At 48.4% G+C, this 11,760-nt stretch overlaps 1 protein-coding gene across 1 annotated transcript; it reads right to left on the bottom strand.

The window, feature by feature from the left end:
* Positions 1-3,276: 3,276 nt before the first annotated feature.
* On the bottom strand, positions 3,277-9,537 carry LOC125444900 (GTPase HRas-like). Its single transcript, XM_048517654.1, has 5 exons — positions 9,370-9,537; positions 7,543-7,675; positions 6,863-7,041; positions 5,759-5,918; positions 3,277-4,692 (listed from the first exon to the last, which is right to left on the bottom strand). Exons 2-5 carry the CDS (start codon positions 7,651-7,653, stop codon positions 4,582-4,584), a joined length of 561 nt encoding a protein of 186 aa, XP_048373611.1. The 5' UTR covers positions 7,654-7,675; positions 9,370-9,537; the 3' UTR covers positions 3,277-4,581.
* Between the last annotated feature and the right edge of the window lie 2,223 nt (positions 9,538-11,760).

The following is an 11,760-nucleotide window of genomic DNA, read 5'->3' on the forward strand; positions in this document are numbered from 1 at the left end:
GATCCACTAGTTAGGCCTTGCTCTTGGGGTGGTCTGCTATTGCCTTCCCCAGTCCTGTACACTTTCCCCCCCAGTGAGCTGGGCACTCATTTTACTGACCTCAAAAGGATGGAAGGCTGAGTCAATCTTGATCTGGCTACATGAAACCCATTTCCTTTTGGGATAAAACTTACATCATGAGCAGAGCTTGGACTGCAGCTTACCACTGTGCACCACAGAGCTCATATAGCCAACTGCAAAAGGCCGCATGCTAATAGAAAACAAAAAGTCGCCTTTAAAAGAACACCCCTACCCCACCCCAAATGCAGGGTAAATGATTTTTCTACAGGAAGTAGGGCTGATCTCTTCAGCAGTTCCACAGAAATGAAATGTGGGGACCACAATCTGGTTTAAAAGGGCGATCGAAGCATGGCAGTTAATTCTGAGACTACAACGTTCAGAACTTTATGCAATATACAGTACAGAACAACTGAATCCCTCTGGATCAGTGTTTCCCAACCTTTTCGAGGTCAGGGTACCCTTGACCTCACTCTTCATATCTCAAGGTACTCCTGCCACCACCCCCCACTTTCCCCTCCCATTGCCCCTGCTTGCCACACCCCCCACCTTCCCCTCCCAGGGTGAAGGGAAGCACTGGGGGGGTGGGGGGGTGGCTGCTGACCTTGCGGCAGGCCCTGCCCCATGGCTCAGCTCCATGTCCTTGCTGGCGCCGGTGGGAGACACCACAAAAATGAGGGGGGGCGGTAGTGTTGCCATGGCACCCCAGAATGAGGATGAGAATGGTTGAGAATGGCTGCTCTGGATCTTGATCATTTCTTTTCAAAGAGGAAGATTCTGGTTCCCAAGGTTAGAAAAACAGGATTTATAGCCTAGATAAATCTTAGGATTTGTAAGAGAGACATCTTTAAAAAGGCTCCTAGCAGGACATAATCTATGCTCATATGGATACTGGTCCTTCCTAGATCCTCTAAGTCACAACTGCCCAAATGTCTCCTTTTTCTGAAGGTGCAAATACCTTCTGTGGCGGAAAATGCCATCAAGTCACATCTGATTTATGGTGACCCCTGAAGGGTTTTCAAGGCAAGCATCGTTCATAGGTAGTTTGCCATTGCCTGCCTCTGCATGGGCTGAAAAAAGTCCTGAGAGAACTGTAACCAGCCCAAAGTCACCCAGCAGGCTTCATGTGGGAATTTAACCCAGTTCTTCAGATTAGAGTTTACTGCTTTTAACCACTACACTAGGGTGGTCTCAGCACCTTCTACCAACATCTAACAAATGAGTTTTGCCTTAGTCTGACTTTACCAGCTGTTTCTCAGCAACTGAATGGGCCAATTTATAAATTATGCTTCCAGCAAGGACTCCAAATTGCTGTTTGGCATTTAATGATAATGTGTCGGGAAGGTACGGTAGTTTGTAGGGGATAATCAGCAAGTGGGAGTACTTGGCCCTATTGCCTTCTTATCTCCCCTTCCCTGGTTCTTCCTGCTGGAGGAAAGACTATTTGGGTAGAGGACTAAATTGCCTGCTCTCCTTCCTCTTGATTCTCCTGTACAAATTCCACCCAGCACTATCATTAGCATTTCCTAGTCCCCATCTCTGCAAAAGTAGCATGCTGTTCTATCTCAGGACATCCAATCCACACAGGGATATTTACTATGCCGGTCCACCATTTTGTTTTCTTATATTGTAAGGCTCCAAGAATGAGAGGCAACAGGGTAGCCAAAATGAATAAGAATACACTGAAATGAATAGGAATATGCTGTTGTGTCCCATAACCACATCCCAACGGGTGTCCCCTTGTCCGCCTCTCGTGGTGCCAGTGTTTAGATTTGCCTCACTAGAAAGAAACCGGCACTACCGGAACCTTGTATTACAGCATGTTATGTGAATCTCCCTTGGTTACATCACACGCTTACTTTAAGCCACAGAAACTCTTATACTTCACATCTGGATTGTCAGTTTGCTCCTTCCTCAGAAGATCAGGCCCATAAATACTACCTGAGCTTTTGTGACAACAGGAGATCCCAGCATTGGCGTTGCGCCCATGGTGCAGGGGACCTCCGATGCCCTGGGCGGAGCAGAGGCGGAGCCGGGTCATCAAGGGGGCGGGGCGATACCGCAGCAGGGGTGCAGGGTGTGTGCGTGCCCCAGGCGCAATTTCTCCTTGCTCCACCTCTGGATCCAAGCTCTTCCAATAAATTTGACAGAATGAACCACGAACGCAGATTCTAAAAGCTATAACCCCTCCCTGAACAACACGATAACCTATCCTAAGAGACTGGTTATATACAGAGCTGCTTTGTTTCCCCTTGTCAACCACATTAAATAAAACTAATGTTATATCAAAAGGATCAGACCACTACGAATGCAGCAAAGAGTGAGCAGCCAGTCATCTGTAAAAGGGTTTACAGGGCGTGACATTCATGATGAATCAACTAGAGCTCCCAATGTGGTTTTCCAGCACACGCGGCAAAGATGATCCTTGGAAAAAGTAAAGGGAGCTCAGCTTGTGTACGGTATATATTTTGGAGCAATAAAAAGAGTTGGAGTTACATAGAGAAGGTATGTTACTACAGTCCAGAAGCATTTTTAAAAGGAAGGAGAATTTTGGGGCATTCCAGGGACCATTAATGAAGGAGAAGCAGGAGGAAAGATCCATAACAAACAGAAATGCCTCTGCACAGAATCCAATCTGATAATAGAAGAACGTTTAGACCAGTGGTGGCGAACCTAAGGCACGGGTGCCAGAGGTGGCACTCAGAGCCCTCTTTGTGGGCACGTGAGCTGTCATCCCAGTTTGGGCACTTGGCAATGGCATAGCGCCCAGAAGGCGAGGGGTGCGCGACGTACTGGGCGCACACCCCTGTGGGGGTATGGCGAGGGTGTTCCGGGAGCAGGGCGGGGGTGTTTCGGGACATTCTGAGGGCATTCCAGGGCAGGGCGGGGGCATGGAAGGGGCACAGGGCGCATGCGTACCCCAGGTGCAGTTTCTCCTCGCTCTGCCCCTGGCACTCAGTCTCTAAAAGGTTTGCCATCACTGATTCAGACTGAAAGAGGCCATATTTTCAGGCAAATATCTGCTGATCTTGGAACCATTCAGAACCGACAAAGTCTCATAATTTCTTCAAAAGCCTCCAGAGAGCTTACGAACTTCCAAGACAACCCATTCTAGGAAATGTGCGCGCGCAAAGTGCCATCAAGTCAACCGCTGAGACGGGAAGGATAGTGGCAAAGGAAAAAAAAGCTAACTCCGAAACAGGCCGCAAACCCAAAAGAGAGGATTGCTTCAATGTTTATTGTTTGAAAACAGACATCAGACCTTATAGATCAGTTAGCTTATTCACAAGTTTATTCCCAGTGATGGGTTTTATTGTACAGTTCCTTCGGACTGTGGGAAAGGACCAAATCAGTTAACATAGGATTCTGAGATTTTTGAGCGGACAGTTGGAATACACAACAGGAGAGAAACTGATGCCTTATTTAATCCTGAGCAGTATAATTTTCAAAGTTAATTCAGACTTTACCTGGTTTCTCCCGCCTTGTCTTTTAGGAAATTCTTATACCCCACCCAAGGAGGCAGCAAAATATTTGGGAACAAGACTTTTGGACCAAATTTCTCTCTTCTTTCTAAAGCATCAAAATCATTTTGCTCCAAGCCATGGACAACTGTTTCTTAAAAGAGGCAGCAGTGGCTAGTTATATTACGATGTTTCTCTTGGTGTCAACATTTAGCCATTTGCAAAGACGGACTGTTGGTTTTGCAGAATTATCAGACGCCATTGCCTCTGGGTGGAATCTTTTTGTACTAATTACCCAAAGATCATTCACCTTTTCACACTGCTGATCTCCCCACACCATACACTCTTGATAAAACATTCGAAGGCAAGGAGAAGCCTTTACTCAGAAGTAGTGCGGTACAGCCCAAAAAACAAACTAGAGAAACAACGAAATACAGAAGTCAGCCACCCAGAAGAAAAAGAACCGAGCACCATCTATTTTAAAACAATGGGATGAAGTATTCAGCTACACGGAAGGTTTGGCTTTCCACATTTTCTTTCTTGGCCATCTCCAACCAACGCGGCTCTTTATTCTGCTAGCAAGAAACGTGGCACCCAGTCTATTTGGCTTGCTCTTCAGTCTCGCTGAGAACCAAAGGGAAAAATGCTACAAAAATAAGAAAGGCCCCTAAGGTTCTGACTCAGATGCTGCCTGTACGCTATGACTTCCATCTAACTGGCAGGATTGAGCTATTAGCAGGCCACTTTTTAATGGTCTGGCCTCTAGAATCCTAAGGATTGGAAACCCAGTGATATAAAACTACAGGGCAAGAAGTGACAGGAACATAAAATGTGGTTACAAATCCTCCTCATATCTGATGAAGTGTCCCAGTTTTAAAAACAAGAAAATAAAAATCAACGTTTTAAGAGAGAGCTCCGCTGCTGCCTTCTTCCAGCCAAAAAAAGGACGAGGGGACACGGCCTTCAGAAGTTATCTTGCAACTCGGGAGGGAAAAAACCCAAACTCCAGAGGGTCTTCCTGCATTCCCAACAGTGGAATTCAAAGTCTCTTCCCCACCCCCCTTCAGAGGATAATACACTTCCTTTTGGAAGATTTCTTCTTGCGCCCGTTGCTGATCTTTTCTTTGTGCTTTCGGATTTCTCGCACCAGGGTGTAGAAAGCATCCTCCACTCCCTTCAACATACACAGAGAGAGGACATGGAAAAGGGACAGAAAACACAAACAGATGACATAATTAGTTATCCTGTTTAAACATTAGGGGAGTTCAAGGCTTATTAAAAAACTGCAGATGGTTTCTTCTAGTTACTACTGGGCAGATCGATGAGTTCTCTCTCTTGGGTGGAGAAAAGACCCAAGTTGTCATTTTCTTGAGAAACTTTCATACATTCACCTCTGTCTTTGCTGTTCGAAAGCTCCTTGGGGTTGAAAACAGTAGAAGCATGGTGCTTTGTTGGTTACCCCCCCCCCACCCCCCCATCACCAATCAGATTCAGCAAGGCAAAGGACATGAAATACACTGTAGCTTCCAAATCATGAACTGCTCCTGCAGTGACACTATTAATGGTCTGGGCACTATGATTTTGGGTCTGAATCCCATTGCTTGGCTGAGTGTTGGCACAATGCCGTTGGGGAAAGGCATGGTATAAGTGTTTTAATAGAATACGTGAAATAAATAAAGTTGATCCCACTGCTAGGATGTAGATTTAAGAAAAGAAGATGTATTGTCGAAGGCTTTCACGACTGGATTCACCTTCTCTCGGTGATACACCTCTGAAGATGCCAGCCACAGATGCAGGTGAAACGTTAGGAACAAGATCCACCAGACCACACCAGAACCAGAAGAAGAGTTTGGATTTATATTCCCCAACAGTTGTGGATGTGCAGCACCTAGGACAGCCGTCTGCAACCTGCGGCTCTCCAGATGTTCATGGACTACAAATTGTAGTCCATGAACATCTGGAGAGCCGCAGGTTGCTGACCCCTGACCTAGGATAAGCCCTGGCTGTCATTATACACAGCTATACATCCCTGGGTTTAATTACTTCATTTTTAGTCCGCCATTTCTCTCCTGTAAGGAGACTCAAATCTTACAATCTCCTTTCCCTTCCCTCCTCACAACCAACACCCTGTGAGGTAGGTGGGGCTGAGAGACCTTTGAGACTCCTTGCGGCTGAGAAAAATGGTATAAATCCAAACTCTTCTTCTTCAAGCCCCTTTTTCCCTTGCATAATACTGTTACCTGTCTGGTTTTGGCAGAGGTCTCTACAAACGGGATTCCATAGCTCCTGGAAAGCTCCTGAGCCTGTTTAGTATCCACTGTCCGAGAGGGGAGATCACACTTATTGCCAACAAGAACCATAGGAACGTCATCGGAATCTTTCACACGGTTGATCTGTTCTCTGTAAATTACAGGGGGAAAAGAGGGTATAATCCCAGCATGAAGAATTGACAGGTAAGCCCAGAATTGCCTAGCTGTCCTAGAGCCAGTCCTAGTTCATTCAGTCCATTCAGAAGCAAGAGATCTTTGCACGGCATGCCTCTTATTTATTTACAGCTTGTGCTGCGCACTTCTCCTGAATCTGGGTAGTCCAGCTGAGGTCCACGTTAATAGGATGGGTCATCACGCCTTTCTCCTCCCAACTTAAAAACAAAAACTGAGCCAATCTTTGGAGGCTGCATGCTGAAGTGATGCTTAACCCAAAGGAACGGGGGTGGGGGGGGCGGAACACACACACCTATCCCATTCCTCCACTCATACTGTTGAAGGCTTTCACGGCCAGAATGAACTGGCTGCCGTAGGCTTTCTGGGCTGCGTGGCTGTGGTCTGGTAGTTTTTGTTCCTAACACCTTGCCCGCATCTGTGGCTGGCAACTTCAGAGGCCTGTCACTGTGCCACAGAGAGAAATAATAATGTCTCTGAAGATGCCAGCCGTAAACGTGGCCAAAATGTTAGGAGCAAAAACTACCAGACCACAGCCACAGAGCCCAGAAAACCAACAACAGCCCATCTCCACTCAAATGTGCAGGAAAATGCCAGGGAGCTGGAGAGGAAAAGACACATGACAGCCAAATGCCACAACTATCTTGATCCGAAAAAAAATAGGAGCCACTAAGCAGTGAGAATAAGTGAGGCGGCGGCAGCATCTCTGCAGAAGTTTGACTACTCTGCTCAAATCTCTGTGTTAGCGTTTGTATTGATTCCTAACCAAAGTCCCTTCCTACTAGCTGGAAAGACCGCACATAACTCATTTTCACGGATTTTAATTAGGTCTTTAAACCGGCCTCCCCTGCCAATAACATGACGGCTCAAGACAATAGAAAAGCTTAATCCGAGTCCTCTTACCGGTAGTGGTGAACATCTTCAAAAGACTTGGTGTTGTTGATTGCAAAGACACAAAGGAAGCCTTCTCCTGTCCTCATATACTGGTCCCGCATGGCACTGTACTCCTCTTGCCCTGCTGTGTCCAGGATATCCAAGAGGCAGGTCTCTCCGTCAATAACCACCTGTTTCCGGTACGAATCCTGAAAGTCACAAGCCCAGAGATGTGACAAAGCAATTTTTAACAAGTGAAATCTGCACAGGCAGTCTGATTTGAACTGGGTGGAAGATACACCAAGGCCCCTTCCGCACACGCAAACCACTTTCACGACTGTTTGCAAGTGGATTTTGCTATTCTGCACAGCTTCAAAGAACACTGAAAGAAATTTGAAAGTGCATTATTCTGCATGTGTGGAATGAGCCCAAGAAAAGGCGGGCAATGAGCCCCATCAAAGACAAGGGCGTTTTAGCGGCAGGCACAGGGAAAAGGGGCACATGTCTTAGATATGCTCAAAGGATTGTTGCAGATACCAAGACAATAAACAAGTTTTCCACAACAGCAGGAAGAACGACTGGAGGACTGAGAGAGATCGGCACACTGGAAACCCGGATAAATCTGACCAGGTAGTCTGATTGAAAGACAGCAGAGGATTCTGAATCTGGCGCTAAGGAAGTTGTCACCAGCTCTGGGAAGATTACCTTACCTCTATAGTTGGGTCATATTCATCCACGAAGTGATTCTGGATCAACTGTATGGTCAATGCACTCTTCCCAACGCCACCAGCACCCACCACTACCAGTTTGTATTCCGTCATCTCCGCGAGGTAATGGGTCAAGCTGAAAAGGAAGAGGAAGTAGAGCCAGTCTAGCCAAAGACGATGCAACAGAATTGTTTGCCCCCACCCACAATTCATGTGAGTTTACAGCACCGTGGAATCCTCTCAATCACACCTCCCCCCCACACTAGGTTCCGACTTAACTCCCCCTCCCACTATGTCGGAAAACCTCAGACCCAGTACTTTACATTAAAATAGATGATGTTTATTCAAATTGTTGGGCTCAACAAAACTCAGGCAGGGTACAGACATAACAATAAGCCATGACTCTGGTTTAATCAACGTTTGAATCCTGTCTTATAAAACAAAGATCAACCAGCAGACAGGGATTCAGATTTAACTACATGAACTTCTCAACAGTACAAGTTTTTCATCGGAGAGCTCGATGTGACGGCAAGGAGGACAGGAATTTTTTTTCAAGTCATAGGATCCCCCAGGGTTGTTCCTAGGATGAAAAACCATGGCTTGCCATTCGGTATGAATCATACCATAGATTTTTTTTTCTACAAAGAAGGGACTAGGACTCCTTGGCTCTTCTACATCACTAAAAGCAACTCGGACCGCAGGATTTCCAGTGCGAGGCATTTTAGAGATGCCAGTTTCTGCCACCAGAAGAGCTGGTCCCTTGGGTGGAGCAGAGCCAAAGCTAATACTGGCAGGTCAAAGATATCACTTGGAGTAATCTGGAGGGTCAGAGCCAAAGCGAAACCTAGACTCCATTGGCTTTCAGCCTCCCATCCTGCTAAACTTACATAAACAGCTTTATATATCAGACCAGTAAATATAGATTCAGGCTTGCTGAATCGGTACACCTGACACAAACATATATGCCACATGCAGGGTCTACATCAATCTGATTGACACAGCAAGTCCCTCCACAACAGAAGAAGAGTTGGGACCACTGGAAGCAGTGCAGGCCGGCATCACAATGCAGCTCAAACCTTACGAGCCAATTACTACAGGGGGACCCCTCCCTCTTTGTGGTTAAGGGCTCCAGTTCTCCACCAGCCACAAGGAAAGCAACCATCTAGCCACGACCATCTCCCGTCTTTGCAAACCTCCACCACCCCCAGTACATCCAAGGCCAACTTTTGTCCTAACAGCATTACCTGGATGCCTTTACTAGTCCTGGGACACACCAAAATCACTCTGTTGCAACAATAACACGCACCTCCCCCCCCTTGTTTACTTTGCGCTGTTGGGAGAGGAGGGTGCAGGGACAGGTGTGAAAGGTCAAGGAAGTTTGTAAGGAAGTAAGATACTAGCAGGGAAAGAGAAGAGACCTGGGAACAACGGAAGGGGGAGGGCGATGCTTAGGGCGGTGGAGGGGTCGCATCTACAGCTTGCAATCTTTCCCTTAAACCCCAACCCGCTTTCTGTTCCCATTACTCGTGCCCCGGTCTTCGCATTGTGAGCGCACATGCATGCCCACCTTAAGTTTATCCGCTGCTTTTTGCAAGCAGATGCCCCACCCTGAGCCAATCCCCCAACTCCAGTGTACGCCCATAATTTGGAGCTAAATGCAAATCTGTTCCCACCCACCCCTTCCCACCCAAGCACCCCTTCCACTTTCCCAGCGCCCCACCCCTCAATCCAACCACTTTCCCAGAGCCCCACCCCTCAATCCAACCTTGGTTGATCTGCTGTTAATCAAATCCCTGCAAACCCCCTCCCCCCGCTTGCTTTTGCACTTACCCGCCCAATCCCTACAGGAGGGGGAGGAAAGGCTCCGAGTCTTATTCGCCTCCCATCGAGGTGGGGAGGGAGCGGGGTGGGGGTCTTCCAGCGGCCGCGAGCGAGCGCACGCACCCTCCTTGCAAGGCCCGGGCCCAGGGCCGGCAGCGGAAAATCCCTCCCTCGAACAGCCTGACAGCTCCCCTCTATGCCCCGCCTCTCAATCGCGGGCAGCCAATAGAAACACGGCACCGCCCTGGACCAGCCAATCAGAGCCGCTGGCGCCATAGAGTTGCGGTCCATGGGTGAGGCTAGAGAAGCTGCTGGATGCTGGGAGGACTAGGGCGGGGCTCGGACGGGAGGAAAGAGTGTCAGCTGGAGATGGCATGGGCGCCAAGGGGCGGGGGGCGGTTTAAAGGGCCAGCTCCGCTTTTTTTCATTGTAGGATTGGCAGGCGGTTTCTGCTGGTGTTTTTGCTTCTGGTGGAATCACCTTTTTTTTTTTGTCGGGATGTAGGTTGCCTTTTTACACCCCTGGATTATCCATTAAGCAAAATAGGCACGTGCTTACTAGGCCTCAAGTAAAGAGGGTCCCAGATTAATTTTGAGACTGGGTCTGATTATGATCAAGATTTTGCAATTTAAAAATGCAGGAGAAAATTTTTTGTAGTAGACATAAAGTAGTAGTATAAATGTATAAGTCTAAGTAGTATAAGTATTAGTATAAATTTATTTTTATTTATATTTTATTTATATTTTAGATTTCTAGGCCGCCTCTTCCCCGAAGGGCTCGAGGCGGCTCAACAACATGGCTGTCATCAACAGCAACTCAATAACATAATAATAATAATTAAACATTAAAACTCCGGCAGCAATTACATATAATTTAAACAATCCAAGGAATTCAAACAGCTTAAAACAGTTCAAACAGGCGCCCCGCCTAAGGCTAAAAGCAAGGAAAAAATAAAAGAAAGAAAAAGGAAGGGAGGAACAGGTGGGCCCAGATGGAATCACAGCAGGCCCAGCCAAGATGACAAGATGGAAATGGAAATCGGCAGGATCTCAGTGGGGTAGTAAAACCGGGCGAAGCCAGCCTCTCCAAAAGCCCGGTGGAATACTTCTCATCTTTACAGGCTCCTGCTGAACTCCCTACAAGGTCCCGCAGAGGGCCCGGACTGATGGAGGTAGGGCATTCCACCAGGCAGGGGCCAGAGCTGTAAAGGCCCTGGCCCGGGTCGCAGGCCAGCCGCGATTGACGCTGGGCTAGGGAGTCATCATACTCCGGGCCACTGCTGAACACAGTGGCCTATGTGGGACATAAGGGGTGACGCCGTCCCGTAGATAAGGAGGGCCCCATGTCACAGTAGCGTCTTTGAAGGTTATTACCAGCACTTTGAAGACGATCCGGAACTCCACTGGGAGCCAGTGCAGACGGGTATAGCACAGGGGTGATATGATCTGAGTAATCACCAACCTGTTAGAAGCCGTGTCGCTGCATTCTGGACCAGGTTCACCTTCCGGATCAATCGCAGCGGGAAGGCCCGCGTGCAGCTTGTGCTGTGCAATCTAACCTCGAGGTGACTGTCGCCGGATCAAGCAGTGGCCAGGTCGGACCGGGAGAGATAGGGGAGCCGAACCGCCGTGCCTGGCGGAGGTGAAAGAACGCGAACCTGGGTAATATGGGCCACCTGGCTCTCCATTGACAAGGCAGAGTCCAGGCGGACTCTGGTAGGCTACGAAGCCAGGGATGTCGGGGCCAGAACGGTCCCCTCCAGTATAGGCGCCTGGAATTTCTTTGGTCTCTCTCCCCGGCCCAGCTAGAGGACCTCCGTCGCTTTGCCGGATTGAGTTTTTTTAACCTACTCTGCCTCAACAACCAACCAGCAAATCGACTCCAAACAATGCTGTAGAGCTGCAGGGGCAGAGGTCGCCTCCCTCTCCATCAACAGAATGAGCTGGGTGTCATCCGCATATTGGTGACAGACTAGCCCAAAGCTCCGCACCAGCTGAGCAAGGGGGCGCATGTAGATGCAAATAAAAGCTGGGAAAGCAAGGCCCCCTGAGGAACCCTACAACTAAGTGGGAGCCCCTCTGGGAAGCCTCAGCCTCGGCACCATACCTAAGCTGACTCCGACCCCGGAGAAACGAAAATCCATTGAAGTTTATCACGCCCCGCACTCCAGAGGCCGCTGGCGGGTGGGATCAAAAGGTCGTGATCGCATCACATCAAACGCCGCTGTGAGATCGAAAACACAAGCAAACGCCGCATCCGCTTTGCTCCAGCTGCATGCGGAGCTTTATTCGTGATGGCAACGGTGACGTTCTCTGTCCCATGCCCAGCACGGAAACCGGACTGGAAGGGATCGGTTAATCGATGCGTCCTCCAGGAAGCCCTGGAGCTGCTCCAACACCA

This window comes from Sphaerodactylus townsendi, linkage group LG15 (genome assembly GCF_021028975.2).
Source record: "Sphaerodactylus townsendi isolate TG3544 linkage group LG15, MPM_Stown_v2.3, whole genome shotgun sequence".
Lineage (NCBI taxonomy): Eukaryota > Metazoa > Chordata > Lepidosauria > Squamata > Sphaerodactylidae > Sphaerodactylus > Sphaerodactylus townsendi.